Here is a 20,569-nt window from a genome sequence, read left to right as displayed (position 1 = left end):
AAATCAAAGATTCCTTGATCCCGCAAATCAAAGATTCCTTGATCCCGTAAATCAAAGATTCCTTGATCCCGCAAATCAAAGTTTCCTTGATCCCGCAAATCAAAGTTGTCCTTGATCCTGCAAATCAAAGTCTAGAGTCTCTAGTAAGACAGTTGAGGACCTTGATCCGACAAAAGGAAGCGTGAAACTTGCTGGAGGCTAACTAGATAAGTTTTCGTCGCCAATCAAGCAGAAAGGTTTGCCTGAAGAAGTTGCCCAGTTGCCCAGTTGGTTGCATGGTTGCTCTGTGATGTTGCTCATATATCACCGACACAGCAAATAAGATGCATGAAGAACTGCGCCTGCAGATACTCAAGCGTAACCTGGGTGGCGAAAAGAATTCTGTCAGTCGGGGCAGCCGGAGTAGTTTATCCGATCAGCTTGATGGTGTCCCGCGATAACCCCGGCCTAGCTGTCAAATCTGTTCATATTCTTAAATAAGGATTTTCAGTCACAAAACAGATTAAGCAGGGCGCTTGGTCTAGGGGTATGATTTTCGTTTCGCACATTCCAAAAGAATGAGTCTATGAAAGGTCGTGGGTTGTAAGTAATCACCATTCATGATATCAAATGAACATCAACTAACAGCAACAACAGCAATTCCCACAGCGTCCAAAATTTCTTTTTTCTTTTTTCGCAGTGCTTTTATGTTAATAAATTATAATATTCTTTTTTGGTCGCGACGGTGTGTCCCCTTAGACCCACATACGGATTACCGAGGCTTGCCATCTCGCCCGGAACTCCGTCTCTTTTCGCCCAACTCCTTCTCACCACCAGACAGGGCCACGCGTTATTAAAATGGAGCCCGTGCGCCCCTACTACGTTTTCTTCCTCTCCACAGTGCCTATTCGGACTATATACGTACAGGTAAGTGGTGATTAAAGTGTGCAGGCTTGCCGGCTATACACGTCGCATTTCGACTATTTCGACTATATGACCAAGGCAAGCTATTCTCTTGCAGGCTACACAGGCAGAGGCCGATTAGGCATACAGGAATTGATATGATTTAGGTGCGCAGGCTAGCTGGCCGGCCGGCCATACGCGTCGCATTTCGACCATTTCTACTATATGACCAAGGCAAGCACTTCCCATGCAAATTACAGATACTGATCCAGCGTACAGGCAGGTAGTGATTCCAGTATATAGGCACGCACGCTCGCTCGCAGGTTGGCTATATGGGTCGGATTTTTGGTAAATAGTAGAGGCAAGTAGCCCCCTTACGAATTACAGTAGCAGAGGCCGACCTAGTATACAGTGACTGACACTAAGTATTAGCCGAAACACGTAAAAGCGCGTCAAACCGCGACTTTCTTTTTTCCTCCTTCATCCTTTTTTTACTAATTATGGAACAACCACGCTCTCCCCTAGGCCCTATTGATGGGAATAGGAAGCGTAAAGGTCCTGAATTAACTCCTTATGAAAGAGGGCGTATTATTGGCGCACGTATCGCTGGTTTATCCGCCCGCCAGATTGAGCTCGAAATGAAGGTCTCTCGTTCCGCTGTGAGGGGTACAATTGCCCTTGAAATATTAAGATCAAACGGAGTGTCTTTACCTCGCCCTGGCAGGCCAATTCTCTATACTGAACGGGACCGTCGATCCATGCTCCGAAATCTCCGATCTTATCCGAAATTGACGTTCCAACAACGTCGCGAAGACACCGGCCTCAAAATGAGCAATACTTACATCAAGAACCTTGCACGAGCGAATAGCCTATTCCACTGGCGCGCAAAGAAAAGACCAGAGCTTACTAGTAAAGTAGCTGCTATTCGACTATTCTAGTGCAAAGTTAGGAAGTACTGGGACGTGGAATAGTGGAGGAAATATATGTGGAGTGATGAGTGTTCTGCAGAGTGTAGACGGGGTAAAGTAGTAGAATAAGTATTCGGCTTCCCTGACGACAAGTGGAAGCCAGAGATAGTTACAACATATAAGAAGGGAAAGCAGCTGAGAGTAATAGTGTAGGCAGCTTTCTAGGGATATACGCAAAGGACAGAGTTATATATAATAGACAGAGACTTCGAGTCGAAGAAGAATAGCTACTCTGCTACTTCTTACATCGACGTTCTCGAGTCTATTCTCCTTGCCTATTACAAAGACGATCTTATCTTCATACAAGACAACGCCCCAATCCATACTGCAAAGAAAGTCAAGGAATAGTTCGAGGAACACGGAATAGAGACTTGTGATTGGCCTCCTTACTCCCCTGATCTCAACTCAATTGAGAACGCCTAGTAGGCTTTGAAAAAGAAAGTATTAGAGCTATTCCTACACCTAGCTACAGTTACAGGGGAGACAGAGCAGGATCGAAAGGACTTAGAAGAAGCTCTAAAAGTAGCCTGGGCTACGTTGCCCGACGAGCTTTTTGAGTCTCTAATAGAGAGTATGCCGAGGCGGATTATAGCTTGTATCGAAGCAGATAGGTAGTATACAAAGTATTAGGAGTTTGAAAGTACTATTTAAGTTGGCAGAATTATTATCATTTAGCTTAAAATAGATTTCATCTACTTTGTATTCGAATCGCTCTATTTTTGATGAAGTTATTTAATAATTCAATGGCTGTGGTTCTATACAAGAAATGGTGGTTTTCGCTTAAGGCCAATACTTAATGTCTAGTACTGTATATGAATACAGGTAATTCGAGTGCGCAGGCTGGCTGCCTGGCTTTACGCGCCGCATTTCGACGTTTGTTAGCACAAACCCAACAAATAGGAGCACCCTGAGTGAAATCTGACACCCATAACCTTTTGCGGGTGATAGTTCTTTGGCGCAATCTGTTTAGGGAGGAGGCAAGGCCCTTGGCGTATATTCTAGCCCGAAACTGAAGGCGAGAACCATGAAGCAGAGGAGGTCTTTAGACAAAGAAACGTCGACAGAGATAGGTGGAATACCCTAGTCTTGAAGGCCGAAAGGAGGGCCAAGGATAGAGAGCTTAGTGCTAGTGGAAAAAAGAGAAAGGAAAGCCGCCGTCACTTAAGGTATACTTGCGGAGGATCAGAATAAACCGGGGCGATCGGAGTAAGGGTAGAGTAGATTAGTATCGAGTCTGTAAAGACTATTTTGCGCCCAAGTCTTTCCATATTTGTTAGAATATGGGAGTTATGGGAGTTCCCCTGGCCGGCTGGTCAAGCCACTTAGGCACCCCACTTGGCACTTCTCCACCACAAAGGAGAAATGAGATATGTGTACCCGCGATGAGCCGAATACACGGATATCATCGCATCCCATACTAATTAGTATGGCACATGATGATGGAGGCCCTGGGAAGCCATTCGGATACCATCGGTATTATTTCCTTGAGTCACCTGATTGATCACCTGACCTCATACATTCATTTGCCTATATATGTGAGGCTTTCACCCCATAGTATTAGGCTCCTTAATCAATTCAATTATCCCATTCCAAGACCCATTCTGACCAATCAATTACCTGTATTAAGTGTACCAATTTGGGTCCCATTAATCAACCATATTATAAGGAGCTAGAAATGAGTAGGACAGCGCCCCTCCTTGCTATATATAATACTTCTCCCTACAAATCTAAGTATAAAAAGTATCCCCTCAACCTTTACCACATCTGCCAGCTGTTTTGACCTCCTCCATCGCCGGATTTTAATCCAATTAAGCAAACATCGGCCTATATCCGAAATCAGATCTGGAAGGGGAGGCCTTGCCTAATAGTTAAGGAAGAAATAATAAAAGCTTGGGAGGAAGGGTGGATAAAGGTGCCCCAAAGAGTTATAGACCAACATATCTATAGGGCAATACAAGCAGGTGGAATAGGTAAACATAGGTCACAGCTTCTATAGTCGAGTCTTTATATAGTTATATTGTTGATATTTGAGACCAAATTGGTACAGGTAATATAGGCCAGTTAATTGGTCAGAATGAGTCATGGAATGAAGTGATTGTATTAATTAAGGAGTCTAATACTATAAGGTGAAAGCCTCATATATATACCTAGGTAGGTAGGTAGGAATATGAAGATATAGGTCAGGTGACTAAACAAAATAAGTCAGATGATATTCGTATATCAACCTAGAGTCTCTATTATTACGAGGTATACTAATTAGTATAAGGAACGATACTAGCTGAATATTCAGCTTATCAGGGATATATATATATATAATTTCTCTATTGTAGTACACTCTCCACCTCCACCTCTCCAAGTGAAACCTTTCATAGACTCATTCTTTTGGAATGTGCGAAACGAAAATCATACCCCTAGACCAAGCGCCCGTGTTGCTTAATCAGATTATATGTGAAAATTACTTATTTGAATATATGAACATGTCCCGACATTGGGGTGGGCTTATCGGGAGATGGGCCACCCACTAACCAATAGGATAAAATATCCCGGCCCTCCCAAGCTCTTTCACCACCACACATAGGAAATACCGATTCTGTTACTAGGGTCTTAGCTTCGGACTCTGAGTATACTAGGTTTTATATCATTTATTAACCCTAAGTTCCTTAACCTCCTTTGACAATATAGTATTCCTATTCTTCAATACTGAGTGGAACATTTAATATATGTACGTATAAAATTCTCTTAACGATAGAGTATTCCTGCTGAGTTTCGGCGATGCCCAAATCAGGGTGTTGACGTATACGCCACATACGGCAAATATGGATCACTTCTACCTGTATATAACAAGAACTTCTCCTCCACCTCTATTACTAGAATCCATCAACTCTTTCTACTTAATTTCATTGCATCCGAAAACACTAACGATTCCTATTCTCAATCTTCCATACCGAGTAAAACATTTAATATACGCACATACAAAACCTCTCTCAGTAATATGGCATTTCTATTCTTAATCTTCCATATCAAGTGGAACATTTAATATACGTATGTACAAAACCTCTCTTAACTATAAAGTATTTCTATTCTCAATCTTCCATACTGAGTGGAACACTCAATGTACGTACATACAAAATCTCAACCATAGAGTATTTCAGTTCTTAATCTTCCATACCGAGTGAAACATTTAATATACGTACATACAATATCACAAGAAAGGTCATTTGTAAAGCCTCTCGCCATAGAAGCTGAAAATAATGACGTCAAAATATAAAAACATTCGTTTTGTATATTATAAAGGATATATCTATTGTGGTGGGCTAGCTGCACACTTCATGGTCCTCTATTTTTGCCTCTGAAGTGTATTAGTTAGTGCAGGTGGATAAATGGGGCCAGCTGAGCTTTAAACCCCCGGACTTTTACTCCCATTTTCATACAAGAAGCAGGTAGACAGCAAGCAAGGCTCAGGAGCCAGTTATTTTGCCTTGTTACAGTGTTAATACAGATACACACAACTAAACTGAATTGCCCTATATGATTTAATTATTGGATCTTGTGACTATTAGTCCTCCGAATTTCCACCGCCTACGTGCGCCCTGAATATTCACTCCCAAGAACACTAAGCCATGGTTTAGGCTTCTTTTCGGCCACATGACGATCTGACGATACGGCGACCATATGGCCGCCTCTGAATTGCCCACATATGGCCCCTCACCCAGTGGGATCCTGACCAGCGACCTTGTTGGTTGTTTCATACACATTTTCTTGTAGTATTTATGAGAGCACTTCCTGCTCCTCGACACTGTATAAGTTGTAGATTATAATTAAACTTAATTTATTAACCCCCAGAAACTATAATTTTGCATAGTATTTGACTAACATTATAACGAGCGGTTTCTAATGCATTTAGCTAATTGCTTTTAAATTTACTTTTTCGTCTGCCAAGTTTCTATACTTGAATCTTATTGTCCTCGCTTCCCGCCGGGTGGCTTGATCCACAGCGCTTACAAGATTCAAATTTCGATTTCCATCTTATTTTCATGCTTCTAAATTAGTAAAAGGTATCTGGTGGCAGAGGCGTTCTTTTTGCTTTTCTTGTTAACGCTTGGCTCATTCCCAGGTTTCGCGAGTGCTGGTAGCCGCCTCCACGCTTGGCTGAGGTTAACCATGACTACTTAGGCAGGGCCCCCATTTCCTTATTAAGGGGTATTAGAAATCGTAATTGATCTTAAGGATTAAGGGTTTGAGTGGAAACTTGGCTTTGCCAGAGTAGAGTTTGATCGGGCATTCCTGCGCTATCTGCGGAAGGGATCAGTTAATAACATTAATCTCGATGCAATCATCCAATCTCTAGATAGGATACGTATCCCATAGCCTTCCGGCAACCAAGGGCAAAAGTAATTCAGTTTGCCCCTAAAGGGCTAGGGAAATGCATAGAAATTACAAAATTTATATGACATGTGAGCCAATCATGAAAACATATCCAATGGTATATTGCTACCTGTATTGCCCTCGACCGATATTCACCGGAACTTAGGAGCCCCACGGCCAAAGAATGTACCTAGGTTCGGGAAAGCGGCAGCATCATAACGTGCTATAGTATTTCCAAGAAAATATTAAGTAACTAGACTTAAGGGTAGAGCTGCTGTTAAGGAAAGCCCATTAACCAACCCCATTACGACAGTATGTATCTCACCTCCCCACCGGACTGTAACCGGTTGCTTTATGGTCATCTATCAACGAAAGCGGAAACGGAACTACACACCAGCCGCATGATTAAATGATAAATACAACAGACAAACTCTTACGTCGTCACAGTGCTTTCAAGCTAACCAACGTGGGGGATAGTCCGCTAAAATAATTATCAAAACGTGGCGACAGCGGGTTTCTCCCCAGGCACTCTAGCATGCACGAGAGCTTCCAGGAGCGGCGGCACAGAGATATAGGCGTCGTAATGCTGACGGAGTGGTGCTCGCTCGATCGAGGCTCTCGATGCAACCGCTGCCTGAACTTGGACAAGGTAATGTCTCCACTGAAAATCAAACCGGCCAAATAAGCAAGTAAAGCCATACAATCCATGTAGCAAACTCGAACGATGGGCATCGGGAGCTTCCCCTGATGGACCGTCTCCATTCCCCATATCCTCTCCCCCCACCCAGGCTGATTCTTAGACACAAGGCGTCCTCCAAAATAGTGAAACGTATGTACGAAGCATCGGCATGCAAACAGCCGTCAAGGGATGCTGCATGAAGGAAGGACAACCATTCATACACTTCTCGGTTGCCTTTCGAGCAATAATGAGGGACTTGGAAAGTATATACTCTCGGGTGTCGGTACCAAGTATAATCTGAGCATGTTTCAATTGGCCGGCGTCACTTTCCTGGCACCCTCGCAGTCCCCGGCGAAACCATAGCCGTATGATCCAATAATACTTGGTATATCGACCAGAATACAGGATGAATCGTGCAGAGTGTTGTACATGAGGCCTTCGTGGGAATCTTGGACGGGCTCGTGGTGTTGAGTAGGGGGCACTTGTCCCTACCCGAATATCATTTCCGTACGTAGGGCCTCTGCATTCAAAAGTAGTCAGAAAGAGAACGGGAAGCAAAGACTTTACTTCAACTTAAAACTCCTCGGTAACCACCGTTTGGTTTGCTTTGACTTCAAAAGGTCGTGGGGGCATTGGTACGGACAGCATGCCCCCCCGCACCCCCCTTTTTCTTCATGTGAGGTTCCGATAGTATTATACACAACTGGCACCTGGTAATCAAATAGAAGCAGAGTGGCAACCCCCCCAAGTGCCTTTTACCCGGACGAAGAGAATCGCTGATCTCTTCCGTGTTGCAGTTACCCCACATTCGTGCGTTTTTCTGCAACTGCCTTTGGTTCAAGGAGCAAGTCATCGGACCCGCCTGAACACGGCCAACACCCCGCGGATACAACGCACAAAACACGCAGTGCCAGAAACGAAAACCGCACAATCACCGCAGGCGCTTGATTGGCGGCTTGGACGTAAATGTGCAACTAACAACGAGTTGTCCCGAGATATCTCGCCTATCATGGTTGGCCAGTGCAGAGCATGGAAGTTATCAGCAGCATAAAAGGCTTTGCTTGTCCCACCTGCTCGAGTCTTGATTCCGATTGTTAGCCAAGCCACGATACCACAAGCAAGCACAATCATATCACATACCAACACTCTTTCGAGACTACTTCAGTATTATCCAATACCAACCAAACAATACCATCATCATGAAGGGAGACTGCGGATGTTCAGGTGCCTCCAGCTGTAAGCTCTCCATCCCCGCACAGGCTCCGCCCCCACTTTGACCCCTCCGCGCTTTGTTTCATTTCTCGTTGAAATTATCGACAACATGAAGAGGAGAAGAGAAGGACGGGCAGTTGATTGAACAAACATGCTAACATAGAGAACAACCATAGGCAACTGCGGCGCTGACTGCTCTTGCTCCGGCTGCGGAAAATAAATTACCCTTCCTTCCACGTCACAACCTTCGCTGCGATTCTTCGATTCGTTTCACCTCGAACGGTCTAATATCCATTGACGTCTTTTTCCTCGACGCGGATATGATTTGATCGCCCTTTTGAGTTTGGCACGCTGGGTTTGGCACGGGTTGGGTTGAGTTCGGATGCGTTTCTGGCGGTTGTTGGTTGGGGAGGCATGATTGATGATACCTTGGGTGGAGATGTCGCGTTGATTTTATCTGGCTACGCCCGTCGCTCATTTGGCAAAAATACAAGCTGTAACAGCATAAATGGCCAAACGTGTTGTGTTGATCCAGTGACGCAATTATGATGCAATTGTGGATAGAGTAATGTGAGTTGTAGATGTGCTACTGTTTTGGTTACATATGGTTTAGGCCCGTCTTGTTTCTTTTATTTCTTCTATCCTCCCACCGGATCAAAGCCCTTTCCATATCAGGACCACTGTGGCAAAAGTTTATATACATGTGGTGGTTTTTCCTACCTATGACCTGGTATCACTTGTATTCTGTTTCCTTCTGGCCAGTCATTGTATTCAATTCCTATATGCCCAAATAAGGAGGCCAGCGCGCTTGCTGCGGGTTCATCTCTATTGGAACCATTCACTACCATATCACAAATCATTCTTATGTACCTTCGTATGCATCAAAGTCTACTCGCTATACCACAAGTCCACTGCCGCATCTCTTGGCAGCGGCATACTCCTTCTGAAATCTTGCCCTCTGACTTCGCTGGTTCAGCTTGGCAAGTGTCAAATCCCGTTTTGCAAGGTTGGCTGCTTACATGGTAGTGGGCTATATACGTGTGCTCATGACCTGGGCCTTGCGTTGAAGTTGGCACCCTCACCCCACTTATGCCTATCATCAGGTGTGGAAGGCACCAAAGAAGTCTTAGGGAAGGCCAAGCCTCCAGTGAGAAAAAGCAATAGGTATATAAGTTATCCAATCGTACTCTTCCTTAACTGCTGAGTGACGCGTAATTCTCTGAATCCAATCGCGCATACCGTTTTGTTTTCTAGTTTCTCTATTTGGCAAGATTTCTGAGGCCTAGTGTAAAGATCAGCAACGCCTCCATGCTTCACACATCTATGTAGCTGTTCTCAACCATGCCTTTGTTCCGAGTTATAGTTAACTCTTTGGCACTTACATAGCCTTTGATAGATTTCCGTAAGGCTTCGGGGGTTTCGATATCGTGGGGGTTTTAAGAACGCCGCATTAATAATATGTCTTCCGGCGGCGCTGTAGTGTAATGTTGGGTTCAAGAGGAGTATCTCACTTCCACACCCCCACCAACCTCACTGTTGGTAAGGGAATGAGCTGCATGTTGGTGGGTAATACAAGAGCGGGGCTTGAACATCACATGTTGATCCTTTTTGGGGGTCTCGAAACATGAGCTGGAGCACTATAAGTAAACGGCTCTCTGTCGCGCTCCTCTCATCTTTCGAAACACAAAACTGAAACTTGACTTAAATACAACCTCCAAATCTCGCAAATCATACCATCGTCGAGCCTCGACATCAAGCATTACTTCAACGAAACTCCACTACCTACCAACTACCGCAAACATGGGTGACTGTTCTTGTGCCAAGTGCGGCTGCGCCAGCTGTGACGGATGCTCCTGCTGCACTGTAAGTACTCTAATCTTTGCCTTCATTTCTATATTTACTCCGAATATTCTCTGACTTGCGGTGTACTAGCACTAAATTCCTCCTTGTCAACAAACTTCGATGATCATTTCTCTCACCATACCGCGACTCGAACGCCTCCAGACTTCGGAAAGGAGAATACTTGCAAATGTGGGAAGAGGAGTTGGTTGTCATAGTCGTGTAGGAAAGGATAAAGTTGCATATCGAATGGATGCGTTTTGGGATTTACTTTCGTACTACTGAGGGGCTGATACGGTCGCTCTTTTAACTAGGTGGTTTGGTTGAAATGGAAGGAATTGGCTGTTAGGAAGAAGTTTGAATGGCATATACTGCAATGAACATTTTTAACGCCTAACCCCTGCTTCCGCCCACCCGAGTGAACATTTCGTCCGACTAATTCTCTTATTAAGATGTAGCTACTGAATGGCAGATATGAGCTTTTCTTTCTTGGAGTATGACTTATGATGAGCGCAGGTCTTTCTTGCGCAGAGAGAGAGGTGTCGAATGGGGGAGAAATGAGCGGCTTAACCTCAGACTTCCTCAACATTTTCAATTCTGCGAGTAAAAAGGGGTATTTTTTCTTTTCTCTATTTCTCATTCAGCACATGGTGAAACTACAGTACATCTAAATATATACAATAATCATTCTCACCTCCATCTAATTTTCAACTCAGGCGAGTAAATGGCAGCTCATAGGAAGTTAATCCCCACGCCAAACTGCAGGCCTTTCCTCGCCTCTTCCCCTCGCCTCATGACGAGTGGCAGACTGAAATTTAGCTCAAATCTCGCGACTGGGTGGGCGTACACGAGTCCAACACCTGCCGCAAGACTTGGAAGCCCGTCTCCAAGCTGGGCAACAGTGTCATATACGCTCTTCTGGGTGTTGTCGCCTCGGTCTTTGAGGGCAAGCAGTCTACCCGCATTTGCGAACAACTGAAATCGCAGCGGGGTATCCTTGCCGAGCCGCGGAAGGGGCATTAACAGGTTTGCAGATGCAGCGGCGAAGATGTCTCCTCCTACGGCATCGGCTCCGTCTCGTGGGCCTAAACCACCCATCTTAAACCCTCGCACGTCCGTTGGACCGCCCAGCTGAAATCGATCGTTTATCCTCGAGGGCTGGGGTGTGGAGCCAAAGCCAACAGATAATGGATATAGCATTCCCGCACGTAGCCCAGTTGTGAAGCTCACACCACTATCGCCCTTGATCCCCGGTACGGGAATAGGTATTGCTGCGGACGTTTCTAATTCAGATTTCCAGAAGGCAACATCTCCCCTCAATGGCCCCCACCCTGCAATCTCGGAAATCGTTTTGAGCAGGTATCCACGTTGTGGGATGAAAGGGTTGTCCCTTTGGTCCTGTATCCAAGTATGTGTTATGCTGCTTTTGACACTATCACCAGCATCACTTCGCACAGTAGGTGACGCAGTCCCCGCTAAGCCAGTTATCTGCCTCCACATACCCGTGTAGGCAATCTGGTGGCTCGATCCGCCTCCTGTAGCCCAGCTGAATTTAGCACCCGCTCCCTTCAAGGCCTCTTCGTGGCTGGCCCATGGTTTGTGTGTTGAGCTTGCAAGGACATCGATCGATAGTCTTTTGTCGGGGTCGCTGAGAATGGGTGTGTCGAATACAGCTTGGTATGCCGACCTTGTACGCGTTCCTGCTGAAGCATTCAAATTGATTGACTCCGCACCCCCGAAGATGTTGCGCCAGAGCAGGTTTCCGTAGGCAGAACCTTCAACATTGCCGAGGTCGGTTCCGGTTTTTAAAGATACCCGGCCACGCTCGCGAGCTTGGAGGTAGATATCGATATCTGTTGGGGTGGAGGAAGGGTCGGTCTGAGGTGGCTTGTCGACGGAAATAGATATCCCGTCATGGTAAATATCTAGAGATCAATCAGTACTCTCTCCATGTGAATTCTTTCCCAGAGTGTAGCACACCAAACCGCCGAAGCTTGTCTGCCGCCGAGCCAGCCTCTTGCAATGCCTCTGACAGCGTATATGGTGTATCTCGATTTGCACCAATGATAGGATTGAATATTCGGTCAAGAAAGGATCTTCTTGTATTCCGTACCCCGACGAGCCGGATCGAGGAGATAGTGACTGGCAGCGTCGAATTGCTTTGAATCTGCTCAATTGTTTAGCTCCATATTCCTTTACAATGCATACATATCTGCTCACCAAATCCCTTAACCTCTGCTCCTGTTTTAAACGAAGGGCCTCATCTTTTTCCACTATAGCTTTCGCTTGCTCATCCAGCTTCTTCGGGTCGGTCTTGCGGAGGCTATCAAAGAGCTGCCGAGGACATAAAAAGTTAGCAATCGAGCTCCCCGCCGAGTGCTTCCATAATATAATTACGGGCTATCATGGGATTCTCCTTTGAAACTCACATCATCTCCGGGATCAACGGGTGACGCCATCTCCAGCTCGTCTTCGAATTCGAACGAACCTGCACGGGCTGGGTTGTAGTCTGGAATCAATCGGCTTTGGCTGGCGAAAATCTTGAAGCCTGAGGCAATATAAGGCGCCAATATTCACTATCCTGGTTCGGCATCCCTTCGTCATCCTACAAGGTAGAGAGTCTCCGAGACTGAAGAGCACACGACATCAATATCAAACGAATAACTCCCACTGTCATTTTCTTCTTACCCTTCGCCACACTCCCTCACCTGGTTGTTTGGGATTCGCAGCCGTCTTGTCTGGTGGATATATTTCGATCCTTGGACGTCCCTGTCAGTTAGATACTGTAACACTCAGGTCCGCAGATCGGCCAACCGCAGATCGCAATGGCCAGTCGCGCTGCGAACAAACGGGTATTTCCCTATCTCAGGCATATCACAGCGTATCTGCTGCATGGAGAACTGAACTGACAGATAATCAGTTAACCCGCGAATACCAGACAATATCCAAAAACCCCCCTCCATACATTGTTGCGCACCCATCTGAATCAAATATTCTAGAGTATGCCTCCGCTGTATCCGGCCCACTTGCTGAACCCCGATGCTAACTTCTCTCCCCAGATGGCATTATATCCTCACCGGTCCATCAGATACACCCTACCATAATGGCCAATACTGGGGAACTCTAATCTTTCCACCAAACTACCCCTTCGCACCCCCCGCCATCCGCATGCACACCCCCTCTGGACGTTTCCAACCCTCTACCCGACTATGTCTCTCCATCTCCGATTTCCATCCAAAATCCTTCAACCCAGCATGGGAAGTGAGCACCATCCTAATCGGCCTGCTCTCCTTCATGACGAGCGAGGAAATGACTACTGGCTCCGTGGGCGCAAGTGAAGTAGAGCGTAAGTGGGTTGCTGGAAGAAGTCGATGGTGGAATAGCACGGGAGGCGGGAGCTGGAATGGAGATGGAGCCAAAGTACAGAAGGGAAATGTTAAAGCTGGGGATGGCGGCGCAAAGTTCAGAGCCGAATGGGCGGAATTAGATAAAGAGAATTGGAAGTGGATGAAAGAGAATAACATCGACCCTATGACAGGCAATGCCATGGTTGATCCCAACGCTGCTGCGTCCGGAAACTGCGGGCCTGCCATTGGTGGTTTGAGGAGGCCGAGCGGCAGTCAAGCAGTTGTAGGAGCGGTGGTCGAAGGCGGGAGAGCAGTTGGCGAGGAAGGCAGGAGTTGGGTGGCAAGGCATAAGATGCTTGTTGCTGGAGCAGTGATATTCACTTATGTCCTAATTGCGCGGTTGCTGGGTGACGGCTCTGGAAGTAGCCTTTAAGTGAACCGGCTGAGCGGATGAGAAACTCCTGGAGTCGGGGAAGCCATAATGATGTGGACTGACAGACTTAGACTCTGCAAAGCGTGTATCACAAGTTTTTTATTTTCGAGATATGCATGGACTCACTGCAAGGCGTCTGGGTGCTATTTTCAAGAATAGAGCAAATGATATTCAGCTTCTGAACTTAGGGTTTATTTCCACTAGCTGTGTCATTTGGGTTGCTCTTCCATGCCCTTTAACGTTTCTGAGCCTCTAGCTAACTATACCAAAACTGTCCCTTCGCAACAGGGATTGGCATCCCTATAAGAAATAGCATGAATTGTTTTATAAGGGGTTGGAGCAGAGGACTTGATTCTATTCTGAAAGTAAGATTCGAGTCGGCATATACCTTGCACAACTTCCTCGTGTCGATCAAAGGCATCTCAAATAATCAGACGACTACAATCTGAGCTCAAGGTGATTTTAGATTTCACATCTCGCCTTTCTCTGATACATATCACTGTGTAGATATTATTTGCCTTTACTAACTCAACAAATTATAATTGTGTATGTAGAAGAAGCCAGTCTTTCGCACCGTCATCTATCCATCTGCATCTAAACGTCAAAGTGACCCATATGTTCATCCACACATCATATTATCCATCACCCAGTACCTAGGTATAGTACCCTATCTCTTCCACCACCCTGTAACAAATGAAAAAGCTCTCCCATGCAGGCTGACTGCCTGGTTCAGTTCAGTCTGTGTCTATGTAGTATGTAAATGCCAATCTCAGACTCCCGCCTCGTAATCATCATCATCTAAGCACCGAATAATGCAAACTTCATCGCCATCTTCATCATCATCATCAGTGTGATGTGAGAGCGGCATCATAGGGGGTATAAAGCTCCTGCTCATGCTTATGCAACGCAAAACGACATTAAACAAATTTCATCCCAATACCTGGTCATCATCATTATCCGTCTCTCTGCTTCAAATCAACAGCTCCTCCTTCGGCCAAAGATTGCCGACCATCGTCGTCGAAACCCCCCTTTACTTCCCTCGCACTGGCGTGGTTCCTCGCCATCCTTCTCGTCCTCAGGAAGCGTAAGTCGATACCGCCTCACACTCCCTAAGTCACTATCATTATCCTCGGTCCCCTCACAGAAGCGTGTCCGTCTCGAACTAGCAGGGAGTACACAATCCGGGACCAGCTTAATGATGAAGCCTTTGAGACCTTGTGATGCCGCGTCGATAGCAGCGTATTCTAGACGGCGTGTGGAATCCGATGTCCAGTAGTGAACAGTGGATGGGGGAGGTAGAGGAGTGCTGGAGGCTTCGGGTTCCGGTTCCGGTTGGGGGTCTGTTAGGGTTGGAAAGTGGTAGAATTGAGAGTGACTTGACTGGGGTAGGGTATGTCGGGCGTGGATGGTCGGCCTGCGTCCTGATGAAGTGGAATTTCGTGTTTGGGTGACGGCTAGGGGGGCGGAACGAGACGCTCTTTTAGTAGAAGGGCGAGTAGAAGACGAAGTGGAGGAGTTAGTCGTACGCCGTTTTGACTTTGATGGCGAGGGGCGGCGGGTTCTTGACGATGACGACGTTTGTCGGGAGACTGTGATGCCATCCTGAAAGCCTGAGTCCTGGCGGTCCATCTTGATTGCTTCGACTTCTGGTGAAGTGGCAGGAGGTGGGGATATGGATCGTTGGATAGTATTTGAAGCCGCTGTGGGCTGAGATATAGGTCGCATCTCCATGCTTGAAGGATGTGCATATGCTGAATGGAATGTCCCAGCATCCGAGTCTGTTGTTATGCTTGAGAATGACTTATTGTGAATGTGAAAATGGGTGGTGAGTGGTTGTAGGTGTCTTGGTCTCCTGGACGGCGAAACCATCGTGATAAATGACTGAGAGGTCAGGGCGAGATCGGAGGCGAAATTAGGTGGTTCAGAGTCAACAATTCCAGGTCCAGATTTGTGAGGTCCAATCACTCCTACCACTGAAATCTTACTTCCTCCTCATATTTTGAATATTCAAGAGTGATTTGTGGGTGGAGAGCGCAGTTTTCTAACGATCGACTGGCTGGATAGAAACAGTGGGGGAAGTGAAGGAATATAAAACAGTCACCCCTGTAGCTCCTTTTGACTTTGAATCACAAACACCGGATTCCAATTTCCGCGATTGATATCGATATGCTGCGCCAAGCCGGGTCCCTTCCCGTTGCCAACCACGGACTCTGGAATATAATACTGTATTTGTTGTTGTTGGGTTGCGGTTGTGGTTTAGAGAACATAAGACGGGGGCAATCCAGTGGCCAGGGACTGCAGTCGATAAAGGGGACCCCACCAATGCTGACAGGGGCGATGGTATAGAGTAGTAGTAGCGTACAAGCAGCGGCCACTATTGAATTAAGCTCCCTGAGGGGTTGAGCCTTGAGGAAGGCTAGGGAGGGCCCACGACGCTTATAAATGCCGATGAGCCAAGCTTATAAGATCGAGGGGATATTGTGGGATCAAACAGAGGCGGAAAAGATAGAGAGCGGGCGGCGCCTCTTAAACCCAGAAACCCAATAATTCCGCCAGAGCCGTTACCCTCTGAGCTGACCTGTGTTTGAGCCTTTGGGGAAGAGGACGAAGATGCCGAGGAAGTCCAGTTCACATTCACAGCACAGAACGTGGTGTGCTGGGGCGTGGAGCTTGGGTTACAGCGCTGCTCTAGGCCCTGTTGACCGCCTCCAACAGAGCGCCAGAGAGTGCACTGAACTACACTACCAGTCCTGGCGCCTTACGCCACTGCACAGAAGGCAAAAGTGTTTAATAATAATCAGATCAACAAATTGATTTGGTGAAGGTGAATGAAGCAAAACGGTGTTCAGAGCTTCAGACTGGCTATATTGACCCCGACATGATCAACAGGAGATCCCCTTCACATGTCATGTCACAAGGCTATACATACCGAGATATTGAAGCAGCTGCTACATGCCTCGCTCAGTCCGAAGGATGTGCCAGCGCCCTCATAACTGACACAGCCTCTCCCAATTCGAACGCATGTGGAAATGCGCCAAAACCCCCAGAGCCAACCTGCCCAATCCCCTCGTGACAGCGAACACAGAACACCCACCTGAAACCATGTCTGCAAAGGCCAATCGTTCACGCCCAGACGGGTTCATGGATAACTGCAATGCCACCACAGCGACGACGCCCTGAACTGCACGGGGAGACCCATAGAAAGAGAAGCCTGGCCCCAGTATTAGGAGCACGAGGCGTGTTGGCCATGCGGATGTCTGGTTGGACGGGGTGCGCGAGCCCGCGTCGTGTGGTTCCTGGCGGTGAGAACTTAGAAATGATCGCTAATCGTCTGGATGTCTGCGCCCGAAGCTACGGAGTACGCATGCCTCCATTTTGGGGACTGACTTTGTCGCAGTGTGAGTAGGATTGGTCGCCAGCCTTCTCCGTAAAGTCCAAAATTAAGGGAACTGAAAGAAAGTATCTTTTTATGCGTGCGGATGGCGCTTACGGCGTATGTAAGGACACTGAGGCCCTATCCCAGTGCTATTTCTTCTTCGGTTTTGGAGGTTCCATTCTCCATTCTTTCAGAAGAGGATTCCCTCCTTTGTTTCGCCCTAAAACCACGCACAAAGCCGCACAAATAAGAAATATGGGGAATATGCAATGCCAATCCGACATGGAAATGTCTCGATGGTCGAGGCATCGTGGATCAGCCGACCGCCACCACCAGGACTCACCGCATGTAAGTATGAAGCTCTTAGCGCCGGATATTATGTTAATTTTGATGAAGATACTCTAATATCCGTGTAGTAGCACTGTACGAAGTAGCATCGAAATCTTAACCCCTTGGAATTGCGCTAGCTTGCTGCCCATTTCAAAGGTTAGATTGCGAGCAATAATAATATTGTCAAAATGTCGGTCTGAGATGCCAGTCTCTCAACAATATGATTAAATCGACGTTTGATGTCTGTGCCCAAAACCTCATATCCCAAAACCTTGGCCGCTCTTCATATCATTCCAGCTCATCGTCTCTAAGGAACACTCCTCCTCATCCTCTAAATCAAAGTTAGAGTTAGCCTCTTTGTTCTCAAAACCAAAACTATAACCAACCACGATCAATTCTTGAATTTTCTAGACCCAAGGCGAAGTAGGCGCTTTTGAGTATGTCAACAACCTCATCTTGTACAACATGTTTCATTCTCCAAAAACGACATTTTTAGTGTTTGATTGGGTACTCCGTATAGCGCATTATTGGGGCGAATTTGGTGCAAAACTGTTTTCGCTAGTATTATAAGGCCCAACGGCCATTACTCAGATATAAATCCGATATCGCGCTCCTATACTCTTTTATATATAATCTAGATAGTCGGCGTACAGTACTTGCATTATTATTCGAATATCTAGCTAATCGCAAAGTGAGATTATTCCTAAAACTAGTCCCTTATACCTGCCTAGAGACCTAGCTCCGCTGACTTAGGAGTGCAAGTACCCAAAGCGGGATAACAGCCAGCCCGTCTTATCAGGCCTTCTCTCTAAGCCTTGATGCCCTGTAGCCTAGGCTTCCATATCTGACCGAAATTGAGATATTCAAGTAGTATAAATATCTCAATTTCAGTCACATATTCGTGGCCGTTCGGCCTTATAATATGGCGAAAAGAGTTTTACACCAAATTCGCCCAAGAATGCGCCATAACTCCGTACCGATACACTATGTTGATATAACCTCCTTTGGATGTATTAACGGCTTGATAGTATACGTCCCGGTGTCTAGCATTGGATTCCATCCTCTCTTAATCGACTTCACCTAGTCTTCGAAGAAAGTGTCTATTCTCAAAATTAATCGTAATAAAAGCACTGTTACGAAGGTCAGGAGCTCTACAACATAACACTATCAGATTCGAGTATCCGTAGTATATCGAGGGTGTTCAACGTTCAATAAAGCCGCGTTGGAATCCCATTCATTAACCAAGCTTTCAGGTTTGAAATTAGGCTTCCCGAGGTTGTTTTTTAAGTGAGTAACGATATGTTGCAGAGTTGGCAGACCACCCGGGTTAACGATGGGTAGAGGCTGCGAGTGTAGAGATATGGCAATCGTGACCATTCTTTCCTTCGGCGGTAGCATATGCTAAACATTCTAAATACGTAATTCGAGAGCCTCCACCTTTCGGCCAGGCTTTGGGAACTAAACGCTATTCGTGGGTTAAATACCTCACTCGTATCAACGGATAGGTCGAGATTATGTTCGTAATATTGAAGGTGTGGTGCTCGAGGGCAAAGTTTGTCTTTGGGCGGTCTCAACGGCTCTCACATTGACTTCTGTGTATTGCCCATCAGCTACCTCGCAAGGTGTTTCTTACCGCCCTTTAGAGCGGAATACAAACCGCCGAGCGGTGACCTTTGGCAAGAACTGGAGAAAAGCGGAACACGTATGACAAAACACCCTCAAAACAGAAATAGCCAAAGGTAAATGTGTCCGGGGTAGGGCGTCGAAAGACATCTCGCTAGGTACCTTAGTGGGGTGGTATGCAGTTCCACCAAACCTTAATCATGGTGGTCGGCCGAGACGAAAAAGATGGAAAGAACATTGTCTTGAGGGCACAAAATTAAATTATCATCCATTACTATTCGAAGGGTATCATTCAATCCTGTCAACCTGGGATTCCATCCCCGCTATCGTCCTTCCTTGCATCACCAAACCGTGGCAGCATTACGAACCCGAACCCGATCCCCGAATTTCCCAAACCAACCATCGACGCGCGGTAAGCACCGACAAAATGAAAGCCCCAGGGTATCAACAAAGGAGAGAAGGAGGAGCGCGGGACGATTTCGAGTTTACATCGATGCGATGGCTATATTCTTAGACTTGCGGCTGGACCTGGATCGCAGGATCGTGCTGTTTCGTACGACTCGATCCTAAGCCGAAGGCGTGCAACGCAGCGGCAACAGTGGTCGCAGTGAATAAGAGCCTGATTAATCCACCGCCGTTAGCAACTATTCCTTAAAATCCCAAATGGGCGCGCGTAAGGAAACTGGAGAATCCATACCATTCGAAAGCACCAAAGACCGTGGCCGCCTGACTGGCGCGACACACGCCTCCCCACCTCCCACATCTAATATCACCAAGAAGCACTGCAAGCGCAATGAAACCTGCAAACCAGAAGATCATCGTGACCGCCTCCGCTGCGAGAATGGCATACTTGTGAGCTGCCGCCTGGAAGCGCATCGGCGCAAGAACGAGGTAAACGAGGGCGAGGAGGGTCCAGAGACTGCAGAAGAGGAGGAAGTTGACCTGCGAAGGAGACTCCCACCATAAGATGCCGTTCCAAGAGTTGATGACTGTGGAGGTAGATTAATGTTAGTAAGAATGTCGCGTGGAAGGGAGATGGGCACGAGAGCGCGGGAGCTGAATTTCGACGTACCATAGGCCGTGAGGCCGAGGATTATGATGGATAGCACGCCCTGGGCGATGCGAAACGGCAACATCAAAACCTCGAAAATTGCCATGGTGAAGGTTGTGCTTGACTAGAGTTTTCTTTCTTTTTCTTAAGTCGGGTAAACGGGGGGCCAAGCCGACGATCTGTGGGAATGCGAAAGTTTTAGTGAAAGGGGATTTGCAAGCCTCTTGTAGGTAGGTGATTCCTTAGGAGGGGGGCGAGGTTGTGGAATGGATAGCGCGAGTTTCTTTGTTGGAGGGGATTCACAAATGTGGTTGCTTGCGGTGGTTATGGGAATGGGAACCTTTTAATAGGAAGAGGGGAAACAAAGAGGCACGCCATCCATTCAGGTTTATTAATAATATACATACCCTCGCATCATATATCGGGGCAGACTATCCGCTGTAGCTCACCCCATGGCACATTAA

General features: G+C 46.6%; 5 protein-coding genes across 5 annotated transcripts; 2 read left to right on the top strand and 3 right to left on the bottom strand.

Annotated features, from left to right (window-relative positions):
- Window positions 1-1,382: 1,382 nt before the first annotated feature.
- On the top strand, window positions 1,383-1,820 carry BP5553_01698 (uncharacterized protein; the record flags this gene model as incomplete). The annotated part of the gene is made up of 1 exon (XM_032010321.1): window positions 1,383-1,820. The coding sequence occupies one exon, from the start codon at window positions 1,383-1,385 to the stop codon at window positions 1,818-1,820; it is 438 nt and encodes a 145-aa protein (XP_031874375.1).
- Window positions 1,821-10,677: 8,857 nt separating this feature from the next.
- On the bottom strand, window positions 10,678-12,404 carry BP5553_01697 (Mitochondrial outer membrane protein-like protein; the record flags this gene model as incomplete). The annotated part of the gene is made up of 4 exons (XM_032010320.1): window positions 10,678-11,870; window positions 11,926-12,112; window positions 12,166-12,279; window positions 12,375-12,404. The coding sequence occupies 4 exons, from the start codon at window positions 12,402-12,404 to the stop codon at window positions 10,678-10,680; spliced, it is 1,524 nt and encodes a 507-aa protein (XP_031874374.1).
- A 366-nt stretch (window positions 12,405-12,770) lies between these two features.
- BP5553_01696 (putative ubiquitin-conjugating enzyme) lies at window positions 12,771-13,725 on the top strand (the record flags this gene model as incomplete). Its single annotated transcript, XM_032010319.1, has 3 exons — window positions 12,771-12,797; window positions 12,866-12,945; window positions 13,005-13,725. 3 exons carry the CDS (start codon window positions 12,771-12,773, stop codon window positions 13,723-13,725), a joined length of 828 nt encoding a protein of 275 aa, XP_031874373.1.
- Window positions 13,726-14,700: 975 nt separating this feature from the next.
- BP5553_01695 (uncharacterized protein) lies at window positions 14,701-15,594 on the bottom strand (the record flags this gene model as incomplete). Its single annotated transcript, XM_032010318.1, has 1 exon — window positions 14,701-15,594. One exon carries the CDS (start codon window positions 15,592-15,594, stop codon window positions 14,701-14,703), a length of 894 nt encoding a protein of 297 aa, XP_031874372.1.
- Window positions 15,595-19,564: 3,970 nt separating this feature from the next.
- Window positions 19,565-20,211, bottom strand: BP5553_01694 (Uncharacterized protein; the record flags this gene model as incomplete). The annotated part of the gene is made up of 3 exons (XM_032010317.1): window positions 19,565-19,673; window positions 19,752-20,043; window positions 20,127-20,211. The coding sequence occupies 3 exons, from the start codon at window positions 20,209-20,211 to the stop codon at window positions 19,565-19,567; spliced, it is 486 nt and encodes a 161-aa protein (XP_031874371.1).
- Window positions 20,212-20,569: the final 358 nt, after the last annotated feature.

Source organism: Venustampulla echinocandica (genome assembly GCF_003357145.1).
Source record: "Venustampulla echinocandica strain BP 5553 chromosome Unknown scaffold_0, whole genome shotgun sequence".
Classification (NCBI taxonomy): Eukaryota; Fungi; Ascomycota; class Leotiomycetes; order Helotiales; family Pleuroascaceae; genus Venustampulla; species Venustampulla echinocandica.
The sequence above is the reverse complement of the archived record's forward strand: the minus strand, read 5'-3'. Positions and strand labels throughout refer to the sequence as shown.